Source organism: Gracilinanus agilis, chromosome 3 (assembly GCF_016433145.1).
Source record: "Gracilinanus agilis isolate LMUSP501 chromosome 3, AgileGrace, whole genome shotgun sequence".
In the NCBI taxonomy this organism is placed as follows: domain Eukaryota; kingdom Metazoa; phylum Chordata; class Mammalia; order Didelphimorphia; family Didelphidae; genus Gracilinanus; species Gracilinanus agilis.
This window is the reverse complement of record NC_058132.1, coordinates 354,145,228-354,162,228: the sequence shown is the minus strand read 5'-3', so window position 1 is coordinate 354,162,228 and position 17,001 is coordinate 354,145,228. Positions and strand designations below refer to the sequence as shown.

At 36.0% G+C, this 17,001-nt stretch overlaps 1 protein-coding gene across 1 annotated transcript in view; it reads right to left on the bottom strand.

The window, feature by feature from the left end:
* Nucleotides 1-17,001, bottom strand: part of CFAP44 (cilia and flagella associated protein 44) — a 137,035-nt gene that overhangs the window by 21,988 nt on the left and 98,046 nt on the right. The window contains exons 25-29 of the mRNA XM_044666775.1: nucleotides 15,385-15,588; nucleotides 10,780-10,975; nucleotides 6,663-6,773; nucleotides 4,763-4,893; nucleotides 3,539-3,655 (exon numbers count right to left, since the gene is read on the bottom strand). Of these exons, the coding sequence (XP_044522710.1) occupies nucleotides 3,539-3,655; nucleotides 4,763-4,893; nucleotides 6,663-6,773; nucleotides 10,780-10,975; nucleotides 15,385-15,588 (759 nt within the window). The remainder of the gene's footprint in view (nucleotides 1-3,538; nucleotides 3,656-4,762; nucleotides 4,894-6,662; nucleotides 6,774-10,779; nucleotides 10,976-15,384; nucleotides 15,589-17,001) is intronic.

Sequence of the window (17,001 nt, the reverse complement as noted above, 5' to 3'; positions counted from 1 at the left end):
AAGGAAGGAAGGAAGGAAGGAAGGAAGGAAGGAAGGAAGGAAGGAAGGAAGGAAAGGAAGGAAAAGAAAGCATTTGTTTTATGTCTTTACAGGAAATGATATGTAAATGGTCCTGAGTTCATGAAGATTATGTCTTAGGTAACTGGCTTCAAATTAAAAGAAGATTAGTTCCCCCTTTATAACAGGATATCATAAATAACCTGTACACACCTTCTGTTCTTAACTGCTTTATAAATGATTGATGATAGATGACAAAGAAAAGACAGTGCTAGCCTGTGGGAAGCCAATAAGAGAATAGATAAAAATCTGAGACTCCTCTTTTGACCCCTTTTGTGATCCTTGTGATTTCTTGTTGAAAAGTATTGTGGTCTTATTGAAAAGCTTTAAGTTCCTAGAAAATCAGTATTTTAAGAGGTTAACATTCTTCCCCTTTGGTCAGAAATGCAGCCAAAGCTGAAACCTTAGTTTAGCTGGGGCATTTGCCCCTGAGAAAAGTATTCTCAGACTTGGCTTGGTGATAACAAATATAGCTGAAAGTCCAGCCTGGTTCTTATTTTCACCTTGAAGCTTCTAAGCCTGTTGTATTGTCTATGTTAAAAATACAGCTCTATGTAGTTGTGGTAAACTTTCCTTGTGCTTTTGGGTGAAAGGGAGTTTGAATTTCTTATATAATAAACTTGTGACTCAATGGCACTTTGGAGAAGCGGTTATGAGTTAACAGTCAAGGTCGTCTCCCATGTCCTGTTATTTCCTTATCAACTAAGCCATCCTTATCAGATTATCGGAGATGATAAATAGATCTTGCGACTAACCTGTTCAATAAAATAGATTTAATAAATAATCCTATGCCTAATAATAGGATATTAGGAGCATTGACTTGTTTTATAATTTTATCGTTTAGAAAATATATAAACTACTTGTAGCTTTTGCCTTTTTGCTCATTTAGTTATATGGATGCTTCAAGAAAAGAAGCAGAGATTGGCTGGGTGGTACAAAGCTGTGTGTCTTAATTCAAATTTATTGTACCCTCTATCTGGGCACATAGGTGCTCTAGTAGAGACTGAGTTTGGAATCAGGAAGACTCATCTTTCTGAGTTCTAATCTGGCCTCAGCCACTAGCTATTCAACCTTGGGCAAATCACTTAAAACTGTTTGCCTCAATTCCCTCATCCGTAAAATGAGTTGGAAAAGGAACTGGCAAACCATGCCAGTATCTTTGCCAAGAAAACCCCAAATGAGTTCACAAAGAGTCGGACATGACTGAAAAACAACCACTATCTAATAATAGCGAATAATTATACAACACTTAATGGTTTACAAAGTGCTTGTTATCTCTTAATCATTTGATTTTCACAACAACCTATAAGGTTGGTAGTGTAAAGTATTATTTTGATTTACATTTCACAAATAAAATGGCCTATGTTCCAGAGAGATTAAAAGATATACATAAAATAAGTGTTAGAGACAGTATTTTAACCCCTAATTCTAAATCCAGTGCACTTTCCATATACCACCACAGAATTTTAGCATTGGATAGGTCCTTGGAATTTACTTAGTACAATCCCTAAATGAAGTATGAATTTCTAACATCCATCTGGCTTTCTCTCGATGCCCTCCAGTGGCAGAGCTAGCCAAAAGCAGGATGAGCTGCCATCCAAAGCAATGAGTCCTTTTTAAATAAAATAATTTCCCCCCAATTACATGTAAAAATAATTTTTAAACTTTTTAAAATTTGAATTCCAGATTCTTTCTCTTCTTCCCTCTCCCCTCCTCCCTTGCCTTGAAAAGGCAAGCAATCTGATATAGATTATATATACGTAGTCATACAAAAAACATTTCCATGTTAGCCATCTTACAAAAGAAAACAGACCCAAAAAAGCAAGAAAAAATGCTTCAAGTTTCTTTTTCTTTTTAAGTATGCTTTGACTTGAATTCATAATTTATTAGTTTTTTCTCTAGAAGTAGAGAGCAGTTTTCATCAGAAGTCCTTCAGAATATATCCCTAGATGGGGGCAGCTGGGTAGCTCAGTGGAGTGAGAGTCAGGCCTAGAGACAGGAGGTCCTAGGTTCAAACCTGGCCTCAGCCACTTCCCAGCTGTGTGACCCTGGGCAAGTCACTTGACCTCCATTGCCCACCCTTACCAATCTTCCACCTATGAGACAATACACCGAAGTACAAGGGTTTAAAAAAAAAAAAGAATATATCCCTAGATCATTTCATTGCTAAAGATAGCTTAGTCATTTATAGTTCTTTATCATACAATATTGCTGTCACTATGTACAGTGTTTTCTTGGTTCTGTTCACTTCACTTTGCATCAGTTCATGTAAGTGTTTCCAATCATATTCTACAACTTGCTCAGTCATTCACCAACTGATGAGCATCTCCTCAATTTCCTATTCTTTGCCACTACAAAAAGAGCTGGTATAAGTTATTTTGCACATAGAAGTCCTTCTCCTTTCCCCACCCCCCCTACTCTCTTTGGGATATATATTGCTCAGGCAAAGGGCATGCCCAGTTTTATAGCCCTTTGGACAAAGTTACATATTGCTCTCCAGAATGATTAGATCAGGTCACAGCTCTGCCAACAGGATTTTTGTGCCCTGATTTTTTCCACATCCCCGCCAGTATTTGTCATTTAATTTTTCTGTCATATTAGCCAATCTGAGCAGTATGGACTGGTACCTCAGAGTTGTCTTAATGTGCATTTCTCTATTCAATGGTGATTTAGAACATTTGTAGGTAACTATATAATTATTTTTGATTTCTTTGTCTTAAAATGGACTGTTGATAACCTTTGATCATTTATCAATTGGAGAATGACTTATATTCTTATACATTTGACTTAGTTCTCCATATATTTGAGAAATTAGACCTTTATCAGAGAAACTTGATATAAATTGTTTCTCTCCAGTTTTCTGCTTTCCTTTTTTTTAATTCTGCTTTCCTTTTAATATTAGCTGTGTTGGATTTAGCTGTGTAAAACTTTTTAATTTAATATAATCAAAATGATCCATTTTACTTCCTGTAATGCTCTATATCACTTGATTTGTCATAAATTTTCCCTTTATCCATTGATATGACCAATAAGATATTCCATGCTCCCCTCGTTTGCTTATGATATTACTCTTTATGTCTAAATCGTACCCATTTTGATCTTATCTCATCTGGGTATATAGTGAAATGGTATAGTCCAGTGTTGGTGAAGGCATGGCACACATGCCAAGCCAGCACTAGGGAAGCTGCTCCGTTTTCCCTCTTCCTGGCACCTGACACATTTTTTGCATCCCTTTGTCTAGCTGCTCAAAGTGAGTATTTCCTCCCTCCGCTCTCTGGGGTAATGCAGGGGGCTCACAGGCAGCTTGAAGTTGAAGTTTGGGCAGCCAAACATGAAAGCCTTCACCAATGCTGTCATAGTCTATACCTCATTTCTGTAAAACTGCTTTCCAGTTTTCCCAGAAATTTTTGTTAGCGAATTCTGTTTCTGCAAACTAGTATCGTTGCAGATGGCCAAGGGACATCAGCAAGGGACCTGTTACCTGGTGCAGCTTCAGGGGGACCACCACCAGCAGCTCATTGAGCCTCTGCTGCTTCTCCCGCTGATAGGCTTCCAAGGCCTCCTCCGCTGTGCGCAGATTAGAGCCCACCACTTTTACCTGTGGAAAGCCACCATGAATGAAACCTCAGGAACAGCTACTATTTATACACTGATTAAAGCTTGGCAAAATGCTTTACATCTTTGTTGTGTGGGATCCCAACCACTGTGTGACTTGGGTACTATTTTCATCCTTCTTTTACAGATAAAGAAACTTAAGGGTAAGAAAGGCAAAGTGCCTGGTCCATGGCTAGGAAGCATCTGAAGTAAGATTTGAACTCAGATTTTCCTAATTCAAAATATAAGTTTGGGGCAGCTGGGTAGCTCAGTGGAGTGAGAGTCAGGCCTAGAGACGGGAGGTCCAAGGTTCAAACCCGGCCTCAGCCACTTCCCAGCTGTGTGACCCTGGGCAAGTCACTTGACCCCCATTGCCCACCCTTACCACTCTTCCACCTATGAGATAATACACCGAAGTTAAGGGTTTAAAAAATATATATATAAGTTTATTCACTATGCCAGTTAGCTGCTTCTGAGGGCATTCAGCCTGGGCTTCATAAACAGGCAATGAAGGGGGCAGCTGGGTGGCTCAGTGGATGGAAAGCCAGGCCTAGGGATGGGGGGGGGGTCAAATCTTGCCTTAGACACTTGTATAATTAGAAATCTTGAACCCCTGAACTACATTATCCAGAATCCTTTTCCTTTTGTCCCTAAGTTGTATACCGCTTTTATATACCGCTTGCTCTCTTTTTTCTTTACATGTGGCTGGATGAGCTCTCTAGTTTTTATTTTTCTTTGCTTCAAGTTAGTATTAATAAACTTTATAAATATAATACTTGGAGTATTTGTATATTAATTTTAATTCTCATACACTTCCTAGCTGGGTGACCCTGGACAAGTCACTTATCCCCCATTGCCTAGCCCTTTCCACTCTTCTGCCTTGGAACCAAGACACAGTATTGATTATAAGACAGAAGGTAAAGGTTTAAAAAAAAAAGAAAGAAAAGAAAACCCATTTCATTGCCTCTAATTGCCCTCCAAACCCTGTGATTGCCCTAGGAACTTTTATCTTGAACTAAGAAGTAATGTCTGAAACCTAAAATCTAAGGGATACTCTGGAGACAAGGTAGGAGCTATTCTGGAACTGGAAAGGCAGGTAAGGATATTGTACTTTTTTGGACATTGCTTCGTATTCCTTTTTGAGATTATCAAGCGCTTTCTTCTCATCAGTTAAGGCCTCCTCCATGTCCAGCCTTTTCTCTCGAAGCTGAATAGTCATTTCATAAAGGGCTGGATCACAATCTGAGAACACAAAGAGAAATAAAGTGTTTTACACAGTATGGAATTCAGAAGTCCTAGGAGTCTAGTCCTTTTCAAAATCTGGAATTGTGTGGACAAATTCCATTTGTTGACTGCTTTACTATAGTCACTGTCCTAGCATTTGTTGTTGTTTAGTCTTGCTTGACTCTCTGTACCTCATTTGGAATTTTCTTTTTTTTTTTTTATCTTTAAAAGTTTAATAACTCATAAATGGCATAAAATGTTATGTACTGTTATATATGACATTACCTGTATTTTACTGTTCAATAACATCAATAAACATGATAATTCAGGTATAACCCATATCAAATTGATTACCAGCTCTGGGAATGGGGAGGGAAGGGAGAGAGGAAGAAAATGTGGAAAATCGTTATTACATGTAATTGGTGAAATAAAATATCTTTCCCAGAAAAATAAAATCTTAAAATCAGATTTCTAGTAAAATAACTACAGTTCCACAGGCTAATGGTGAGTACCAGTAGGGCATTTCAAAGGTTATTTTCAATATTATTCTCCTCAATTTTGTTTCATTTTAAAAAATGTTTATGTATTTTTTAATATGGTGCTTTTACTTAACATTGACTTACATGTAGCCTCTGACCAAATATTTAACCTAAATTTTGCAGTAAGATACTGGAAACACCCCATAAAAGAAAAAAGAAAAAATCAGACTTCCTCTCTGGTATAGTAGGAGGGTCAAAAAATTTTATGTAGAATTTGTAGATTATAGAGGGGCCACGATTCCAACTCCTACAACATGGAAGGGACATCTGTACTTTTTTTGTTCCTCTCTCATGTGCTAGTCATATACTGGTGCAACATTCATTCATCATTTGGAGTTTTCTTGGTAAAGACACTGGAGTGGTTTGCCATTTCCTTCTCCAGCTCATTTTAGAGATGAGGAAACTGAGGCAAAAAGAGTTAAGTGACTTGTACACAGTCACACATAATAAGTTTCTGAAATGAGATTTGAACTCATAAAGATGAATCTTCCTAACTTTAGGCCTGGCACTCTATCCACTGTGCCACCTAGCTGCCCAACTGGGTATGTCAGTCAATGGCAATACAGATAACATTTGTTTTGAAAAAAAATTAATTTTTTAGAAATTTATACACAATGTCCCAAAAGCCTGAGTGAGCTTTAATATTAAAGCCTTAAGCTTTAATAGCTTAGCTTTCATAGCTTTAAAACTACACTAAAACTTTTGGAATGCCCTGTCTGAAACATCTTGAAACACTAAATCTTAGTGCACACAAGATTACTTTTTTTCTTACTAAGACTATTCATCCACTAAGCACATAAGAAAATTGCTATTCTCTCCTCAGGGCTGGTTTCACAAAAAAAAAAACAAAACAGTATAATTAATAAGGATTTCTGAGAAATGAGTGCAAATTAAAGTAACCTAAAATACTGACAATATAGGAAATCAAAATGGGTGCTCAAGAATGTAGGCATTGTGGGAAAATGTAAATTTTGAACATGTATAAATAGTAATGTTACTGATAATTTTTAAAAATTGCTTCACAATGAATAATAATCTTTAAGACTCTTCTGGAAGTGTTTTTGCTGACATTCAATAGCTTCCTGCCTAAGGAGAGTTCCCCATTAGTTATTGACAGGGATAGATACACAACTGTTGTTCTTTAAAGCTCACTGTGGAATTATATGTTCAGACGGCAAATTTTTTCATTCAGTGATGTCAACTGGTATGCCACAGAGAATCAAGGCAGTGCAAGATTATCTCACTTACTTGCTAAACCCATGGTTTCATCAAAAGCTTCATCCTCCGATTCTGATTCATCCTCCCCGCTCTCCAAGCTGGACTCATCATCACTCTCTTCTTTGCTACTCTCATCTTCATCTGACAGAGAAACATACCCTTGTTAAAAGCAAGTATATATCCAAGCTACAAAGTAGATTTTTAAAAGCTGATCTATTCAATGAAAAATTTTTTTTTCAGAAATAGAAAAGAAAAGAAATAAGAAATATATTTTTATTTATTCATCCCTTTTGTGTCCACCAAATTAATGAGGGTGAAACTAGTACCCTCATTCACTGGTCTGGCTTATATAAGATTAGAGTTGATTCAATCAATCAATCAAATCAGTCCATCACATTTAAGTGTGTTCAAGATGCCAAGTCTTGATATTTTATTGATAATAATTATAACAATAATTTGAAGGTTTGCAACATACTTTTTTTTTTTTTTTTTTTTTAATTTTTTAAACCCTTAACTTCTGTGTATTGACGTATAGGTGGAAGATTGGTAAGGGTAGGCAATGGGGGTCAAGTGACTTGCCCAGGGTCACACAGCTGGGAAGTGTCTGAGGCCGGATTTGAACCTAGGACCTCCTGTCTCTAGGCCTGACTCTCACTCCCCTGAGCTACCCAGCTGCCCCTGCAACATACTTTTACAAATATTGTCTCATTTTATCCTCACAACTATTGAAAATTTCAATTTTACAGAGGAGGAAACTGAGGCAGGGAGAGGTTAGGTGATTTGCCCAGCATCCCCAAGGCAGTAAGCATCTGAGGTACAATAAGAGCTCAGTTCTTCCTGATTATAGGTCCTTTGCTTTGTCCTCCTAGAAAACATCTGGATTGTTCGCTAGAGGTAATGACACCTGGACACCTCCCTACATGTGCCAGGAAATATGTTTGGATTGGCTGAAAGTCTTTGTTATTCCCTTTGTGTCTCCTATAAAAACCAGTTGCAATTTCAAAGGTTTTCCATAAGAGATAAGCATTTATTGGCTAATTCTCTATCAGATTTGTGAGTCCTCAGCTTTTCCATGTACCAATCTGTTCTGGGCATAAAAGCCAGGATACTCTCTGCAAACGCTATTTTAAAAGATGTTACTACCAAGATCAGTGAACTGGGCTGATTATAAGAGATTCTAACCCTTCCCGCTAGCAGTATTCATGGTTTCTGCTCCAAACCTTAAAGGACAGTAAACTAGCAAGTGAAGTTACTCTGGAAAATAGCCACTAGCCGGCAGCCAAGAGCCATGGACGAATTCAAAGCATCGACTCAAAAATAAGTGAATTGTTTTAGCCATCTTAGGAATGGATGTGTGTCAACCAATAGAATGGTAGCCTTTTGAAGCCATTATTTCATTTGATCCTCAAAACTCTGGGGTGAGCGTTCTGATTATGTTCATTTTATAGATAAGGACTCTGAAGTTAAAAAAGGCTAAGTGGTTTGCTCAGCATCACATAACAAGCAACTTGCAGAAACCGTTGGAACCCAGGTGTTCCTTATTCCAAACCTAGCACTGTAGTCCCATGGCTCCATTCTGCCTCGAGTGATTTTCAGGGTCCAAGTAGAGAATCAAAATTAAGGAGGGTAGAAACAGTTGGGTTGGTTCAGTAGATCGAGAGCAATGCCTAGAGATGAGAGATCCTGGGCTTAAATTTGACCTCAAACACTTCCTAGCTGTGTGACCCTGGACAAGTCACTTAACCCCCAATGTCCAGCCCTTACCTCTCTTCTGCCTTGGAACCAATACTTAGTATTGATTCCATGGAAAGAAAGTAAAGGTTTTTAAAAAATTAGAGGGTAAAGAAGAAGAACAGTGTCTATTCAGAATCAAAAAACCCAAAGAAGGGATCAGATGTAGGTCAAGATCAAAATCCCAAGGAGACAATGACAAGAATCAGATGTAGAATAAAATAAAACTGAATTGTTCCATAACTATGTTTCTGATTCTGTCTCTGCCTTGGAAAGAAAAGTTTATGACCCACCACTGATGGAATTCAAGCCATTTGGACCTCAGTACCACAGTATCGCAGCTTCTTGTAACCACTAGGTGGCACAGTGGATGGAGTTTGGGGGGAGTCTGGAATTAAGAAGACTCATCTTTGAGAGTTCAAATCTTGCCTCGGGACACTTACTAGTTGTGCAACCGATCTAGGCAAGTCACTTAGCCCTGTGTGCCTCAGTTTCCTCATGTGTAAAATGAGCTGAAGAAAGAAATAATGAACCACTCCAGTATCTCTGCCAGGAAAACCCCACATAGAGGTCACTAAGAATCAAACATAACTGAAATGACTGAAGAACAACAACAAGAATCGAGTGGCCTTAGAAATGAGGAAGATATGAATTCAAATTCCACCTCAGATTTTATCAGCTATGTGGTACTGTCAAAGTCAGCTTCTCATTGGTAAAATTTGGATAAAAATAGCACATACCCCTCAGAATTATCACAAAGCTATTTAAATTCCCTTTGCCTCTTACAATGGGATTATTCGTATTGTTAAAGCTTATATGTATATTGCTCTTTCTATTCATTCATCATTGTATCTTTTTTTAAAAAACCCTTACCATATCTTGGAATCAATACTAATACCAAGTATTGATTCCAAGGCAGAAAAGCAAATTGAAATAAAATTTCCTCACTTTATTTTTCTTGCTTTTTCAAGAAATATGACTAAATATGGAAATATGAGCTTTTTTTTAAACCCTTACCTTCTGCCTTAGAATAAATAGTAAGTATCGGTTCCAAGACAGAAGAGTGGTTAGGGTTAGTCAACTGAGGTTAGGTATTACAAAGCTAGGAAGTGTCTAAGACTACATTTGAACTCAGGACCTCCCATCTCTAATGTCCATCTCTCCATCCACTGAGCCATCTACTTGCCCCCATCATTGTATCTTCACAATGACTTTGTCAAAGATCAGACAAGTATCTTAATCAAGATCACTCACAAAATAAGTGACCAGTCCTGGGTTTCAGCCCAGATCTTTTATCTTCAGATCTAATACACTTTCTGCCCTGTTAGTCTGCATAAACATGTGTGATCAAGAAAAAGGAGCATCTCCTATTGAATTTATGCTTTTTTTTTGCATTCAAATATAAAAAGACAGTCATTTACTCTAAGTCGTTGGCAGAACTATGAATTAGACCAATTATTCTGGAAAGCAATTTGGAATAATGCTTAAAAAGAGAGAAAGGACTAAAGTGTTCATATGCACTGACCTAGAGATCCTACTATTGGGCATATATCCCAAGGATACCAATGACAGAAAGAAAGATTCTGCCATATGCCACAATATTCATAGCAGCATTTTTTAGGGCATCAGAGAATGGAAATAGATCAACAACAACTAGAATGACTAAAGAAAAATCATTATCTATAAAATTAATGAGATGTGATGTTGTTATTCAGCCACGTTTGATTCTTGGTGATGACCCCATTTGGGGTTTTCTTGGCAAAGATACTGGAGTAGTTTGCCATTTCCTTCTCTATATCATTTTACAGATGAGAAACTTGAAGCAAACAGGGTTAAGTGACTTGCCCAGGGTCATACAGCTACTAAGTGTCTGAGGTTAGATTTTAACCCAGGTGTTCTTGACTCCAGGTCACAGGTCTATCCACATACCTTACTGTATGGTAAGAAATGAACATGAAGAAAATCAGAGAAGCACAGGACAGAGAACAAGAGTGGATACAGCGACATAAGCAGAACCAGGAAAATAATACATAATGTAAATAGAAAAAGAAAACAACCCTGAATGCCGGATTATTGTAATGTCACCAAAGAAGAATTAAATAAAAGTAACTACATGTCCCCTTCTTTGCACAGTTGGGAGAATGGCTATGAATGTGAAATATCACATATATTATAGAATAAGTTGATGCATTGGTTAGTTTTCCTGAACTATTTTGTACTTTTCTTTCCTTTTTATTCTTTGTAAAAAGGAATGGCTCACTGGACATGAAAGTGGAAAGGGATATTCAGAAATCACTATGATTAAAAAAAACACCCTAAACTAAACTAAAAATACCAATGGAAAAGGGAATATTTTTTAAAGGCTGCTCTTTCTATGTTGGATTTTAAAGATCCCACAAAAAAGATTGATACAAACCTTCCTCTCCTTCCACTTCCTTTTTCTTTACACGCTTAATATTCTTTTTCAACACTTTCATGAGAAAATTTGCAAATTTATTATTTTCTCCTAGAGTTGCCTGGAAGCCAGCATAAAGTGCCTTTTCTTGATCCTGAAGCCTGGTAATTTCAGATTTTCTTTCTTCCATCTCTGAAAGATTCTCACTTATTCTCCACTAAACAGTAACGACAAAAATAAAAAAAAACACAAAATAAGAGAATTTTCATCTTCTAAGGCCAATAGGATATTGGCGATTGTTACTTGGAACAAATGTACATTATAAATTTCAGTGAGAATTTTATTTATTTTCTATTTATTCATTTATTCATTTGTTCATTCATTCATTCATCTATATATTCATTTATTGGTTGGTTGGGTATTTGGTTTTGGTTCTTCACCAGCATCGGAAACTCCTAGGATAGGAATTCTGTCACCAGTGAAAAGCTGCAGCTGATGATCTTAGGGTTTCCAGGAACACTAAGATATTAAGCAATTTACTTTGGGTCACACAGCTAATATATGTGTGTGTGTTTGCATATATGTGTATGTACATAATATATATGTAAATGTATGTGTTATACGTGTGTATGTATATACATTCACATATATATTATGTAGCCTCTCAGGGAAATAATATACTTCCCTAAATACTTTAAGGGGTTTATGTTTCTTTTATGAGATTGTGACCCATCAAAGTGCTACATATTGACTATAGAGTTTGGGATGCAAAGTTCATTGACAAAGTGTGAAAATAAGCCAGAGACTGATTTTCCTATGTGACTCATAAACTGGTTCTGAGGACTTATTTAAAAGAAGAATTTCAGAGGCAGCTAGGTGGCTCAACTCAGTGGATAAAAAGCCAGGCCTGCAGACAGGAGGTTTGGGGTTCAAATCTGACCTGAGATACTTCCTAGCTTCATGATTCTGGGCAAGTTACTTAACCCCAGTTGTCTAGCCCTTACTGCTCTTCTGCCTTGGAACCAATAATTATTATTGATTCTAAGACAGAAAAAAAGGATTATAAAAATTACATGAGTTTCATAAATGTTTTGGGAAATAGTTGTATTGTTGAAATACGTGGCCAGTTAATTCCTCAAAGGAACACCACGGAAGGGCCATGGATCACAATTTTGTATCATATTTGTATCAGATTATCTACATGTGCTATATATTATGTTTATATATGTGCCCTTACTTTTTTTTAATTAATTTTTTAACTTGAACTTAAACAGCAAAAAAGGAATATTTATATATATATACATATATATATATCAGTACACAAAAAGGTTTGTATATGAAACAGTAAATCTCCATTTTATAACGCCTGCCTTTTTTTTATGTATATCAAGAAATCCATGTTACTTTCAAAACTATTCTGCTTGTCAGAGTTTTCTTTCATACTTCCTTCTGTTCCTTTCTATGCATTTTAAAAAATGTTTCAATGTGACCATCAAAACAATCTGGTACTGGCTAAGAAACAGAGTGGAGGACCAATGGAATAGATTAGGCACTCAACACAGAATGGTAAAAGATACTATAGTAACCTAGTCTTTAATCATCTGAAAGATCCAATCTGTTGGAAAAAACTCATTAAAGGACAAAAACTACTGGGAAAACTGGAAAACAGTATGGCAGAAATTAGGCATAGACCAATACCTTATGCCATATACCAAGGTAAAGTAAAAAAAATGGATATATGATTTAGATATAAAGGGTGATGCCATAAACAAATTAGGGAAGCACAAAACAGTTTACCTCTAAGACCTATGGATAAGAGAAGAATTGATGTCCAAGCAAGACATAAAGAACATTAATGAGATATAAAATACTTTGTCTACATGAAATTAAAAAGGATTTGCACAAACAAAATCAATGCAATCAAGATTAAAAGGCAAACAACAAATTGGGGGGAAATCTTTATAGCAAGTATATCTGACAAAGACTTCATTTCTCAAATCTATTGAGAACTGAGTCAAATTTATAAGAATACAAAATATTCCTCAACTGATAAATGGTCAAAGGATATGAACATGCAATTCTTAGATGAAGAAATTAAAACTATCATTAGTCATATGAAAAAATGCTCCAAATCACTATTTATTAGGGAAACTCAAATTAAAACAATTCTGAGGTACTATTTCTCTCACCCACCAGACTAGCTAACATGACAAAAAAAGAAAATGATAAATTCTAGAGGAGATGTAGAAAAATTGGGACACTAATACACTGTTGGTTGAACTATGAACTGATACTGGAGAGCAATCTGGAACCATGCCCAAAAGGTCCTAAAATTGTGCATATGCTTTGACCCAGCAATACCATTACTAGGTCTGTATCCCAAAGAAATTCAAGATAGTGGCAAAGTGTGCAAAAATATTTATAGCTGCTCTTAGGAACTAGAAACTAAAGAGGAATGGTTAAGTGAGTTGTGATATATGAATGTAATGAAACACTAAAGTGTCAAAAAATGACAATCATGATGTTCACACACAAAAAAAAAACATGGAAAGACTTTGATGAAATGAAGCAAAGTGGAGTGAGCAGAAGCAGGAGAATGTTGTACACAGTAACAGCAATAATATGTGATGATCAGTTGTGAATAACTTAACTATTATCAACAAGGAAAAAGGATCTAGGACAACTCCAAGGGACTCATGATGAAAAAGGATATCCACTGCCATAGTAGGAACAGACAAGAGTCCAAATGCAGATTGAAACATACCATTCTTCATTTTATTTCCTTCATAAATTTTTTTTTCTGCTGCAAGTAATACATGTCTTATTTCATAGCATGACAAACATGGAAATGTGTATCATATGATAATATATGCACAACCTACATCCCATTACATGACTTCTTAGGGTAGGGAGACAAGTGGGACAGAGGGAGAGAATGTGGCTTGCAAAATCTTCAAAAATAAATGTTAAAAATTATATTGACATGGAATCTGGAAAAAATAAAAATTTTATCTTAAAACAATATTTTAATGGTTCTCTCCTGACTCCTTTTAGATTGTAAGGTCCTTGAGGCCTGGAACTGTAGGTGCCTCTCTTCTTTTGTTTCCTCAGTGTTTTGCACAGGGCCTCAAACATTGTAAACCTTCGATAAATGTTTGTCAACTTGACTTTTTTTGGTTTCACAATTGCTAACCTCTCTTTTCCCTACTCCATTACTTTCTCTCCTCCCCAATCCAAAAAAAATGTAAATAATGGAAGAAAGGGGGGAAAGGCACTTGAAACAAATAAGTATAGTCAAGCAAAAATAATTGGCATAGTAGTAATGTTCACAAAATAAGAGTGTCTCAGCACCATGAGTCCTTCACTCAGTGAGAAGTGTGATAAGCTTCATCACAAGTCCTTGGCATTGTTGGTCATTCGTTGCATTCATGAGAACTCTTAAATCTTTCATAGTTGTTTTTCTTTACAATGCTGTTGTCTTTGAATAAATCGTTCTCATACCACTCACCTCTATCTGCCATTGTTCATACTCCCGGGAATTCTCAGAAATTGTCTCTCTCACTATTTCTTACAGGCCAATAATATCCTACTATAATATACTGCTGTTGGTTCAGCCATTCTTCAATTGATGGTCATCCTTTCCTCTCCTCTCTTCTCTTTCCCTTCCCTCTCCTCCTTTGCATATCAGGAAGTTTGTTTTGCTTGTGACAATTCCTTTCCTGATATTATTCTCTTCCCTATGCCTCTCCCCTCCCTATCCATGCTTGTTTTCCTGATGGCTTGTTACACTTCTATAACTAACTTTTTCTGAGTGTGCATATTCAATACTCACCTGTGCATTTCAAGTAAGACTCAACAGTACTTATTCCCCACACCTCTTTCTCTGTTTTTGCATATCTTCTCTTCATACATCCCAATAAGAAATAGCAAGTTCTACCTTTTCCTCTTTACATAGTTATCTTCCTTTTATCCTCCTTTCTCTTTCCCTTTTTCAAACTCTCAGAACAATCTATTACACACACACATCCTCTTTTCTTCCCCTTAACTTCCTCAGTACTCCCTTCAAAGATATTAAGGTTTTGAAAAAAGAACTACTCTAATAAACATACCATTTTATACATCACAGATCATATCATATAGAGCAATGTACCAGGAAAACCATCACATAACTATGCACTCCTGTAATGTTGAGGAGTTAGAATGAATGAAAGAGCATTATATAAATCCCCTGGAGATGCAAGAGAATTGTGTTGGGGTGCAGAGAATATTTTGACTCCTTGATTCACTTCCTTGTTGTTTACATTTTTGTACCTTAATTAAATGGTTTTATCACTGGATTTCTATATTTATGATAAAGTAATAGAGTTGGGGTATTTGATAGGCGTTTGGTCTGTGATTAGAATATTTATCTCTCTAAAACAGCCAGAATGTAGTAAATAGTTAAGGAGAAAGATAAAGAAAAGCAGAGGAAGATGGGAGAAAAAACAACAGGAAGAGTGGATAGAGGAGTAAAGGAAAGAAGGGGGAAGGCAGGAGAAGAAAGAATCAAAATATTTAAATTATTCTGTTCTTAGTTGATCTGGTATTTCAATATAGTATTACCAAATTAAATTCAAGTATACATACTTTCATGTCCTGTTCCTCTCTGTCCAATGAATTGGCACGTTCTTGAAGTATGTTCTCTTGTTTTTCAAAGTTCTTGAGGAGAAGCATTTCTTGAAATAATGTGACATGATGCAGGTCAGCTAACTTCATCTGAATATCTAATTTAAGTTTCTGGTGTCTCAGGAGACGAAATTCTGCATCAAATGTAAGGATGAGTTCTTTGATCTGGAATGGAAAAGAGATTTTTAAAATAGGAGGAAAAAAAAGATTTTAAAGTTAAAGAGAAAAAGCAAACTTTTTTCCTAAATGCTGATGAATTGAATGGGAATGTAAATTATGCCTGTTGGTTTTGTTCTTTTTGCTAAAGCCTTTATTGTTTTATTATGCTAAACATTTAAATAAAATTCTAGCAAAAAGACTCTTAATACAGATTCTTAAAAAAGAGTCACTCTGACCCTGGTGAATTTATACTAGGGATGCACTTATGGGCCAAAAATACTGACAAAGTTAATTGAATAAAAAACAATTGATGAAAACTACATGATTATAGTAATGAATACAGAGAAGACTTTTTTATAGGTACAGAACTCATTTATGCTACAAAATGCAAAAAAGCATAGAACCGTAGAATTATATATTTATTACAAAAAGAGACCTTAGCAGTCATGGAGCCTAACTGTATCATTTTACAGATGACCAGAGTAGTCAACGGATTTGTATAGTAAGTGGAAGAGTTGAGATTCAAACTCAGACCCTCTGGTTCCAGATTTTGTGCACTATCCACTGTACCATGCATACAAAAGCCATTTTAAATATGATTAAAGCATATCTAAAACCAAAATCATGTCTCAAAAACCACTTGATATAAAGACTAGAGACTTTTCGAGGAAATGCAGGAATAAAGCAAATATACTTTCTTTCCTCTTGATAATTCGACACAGTCCTAGAAATGCTAGCAATAGCCATAAAATGAGAATATGAAAGTAAGGGCATAATCATCAGCAAAGACAAAATTATATTATCCCTATCTATATATATGACCTAATGGTTTACTTAGAAAACCTATGAGAATCAGTAATGATACAATAGTATCTAAAAAGTCGTATCCCCTTATCCAAAGCCTTTGTTTCAAGTAGCAATAACAAAAACCAGAAGGAAGTAATAAACAAAATCTCATTCAAATTAAAACAATTTAAAATATCTGTGAGCCAATTCACCAAGATATAGGTAAGAAAGGGAAAACAGAAAATGGACTACAGAACTGACATTAATAGCAATGATAGTAATTTCATCAGGAACTAATGTAAATTAATTATCAAAACAAGGAGACCAAAAGAGCCCGGAAAGTGCTTAGTCATTAGCAAATTTCTGACTTAAGAAATGGGAAGAAAGATGATTTGCCAAAGACAATACTGAATTGGAATATAGATAGATATAAATATAGCCTTATCTATATAGTTCTCTCTCTCCATGTATATACATGTATATATACACATATGTTTACACACATATATGTGCTGCTGTGACTGACCACTGTGCCACTTCTAGGGTGGCCATAGATGTGCCCCATCCCAAGCTCTCTTGGGATAAAGTTCCAGAATAGCTGTATGGCAAAGGTTCAACCAAGTCCCCAGAGAC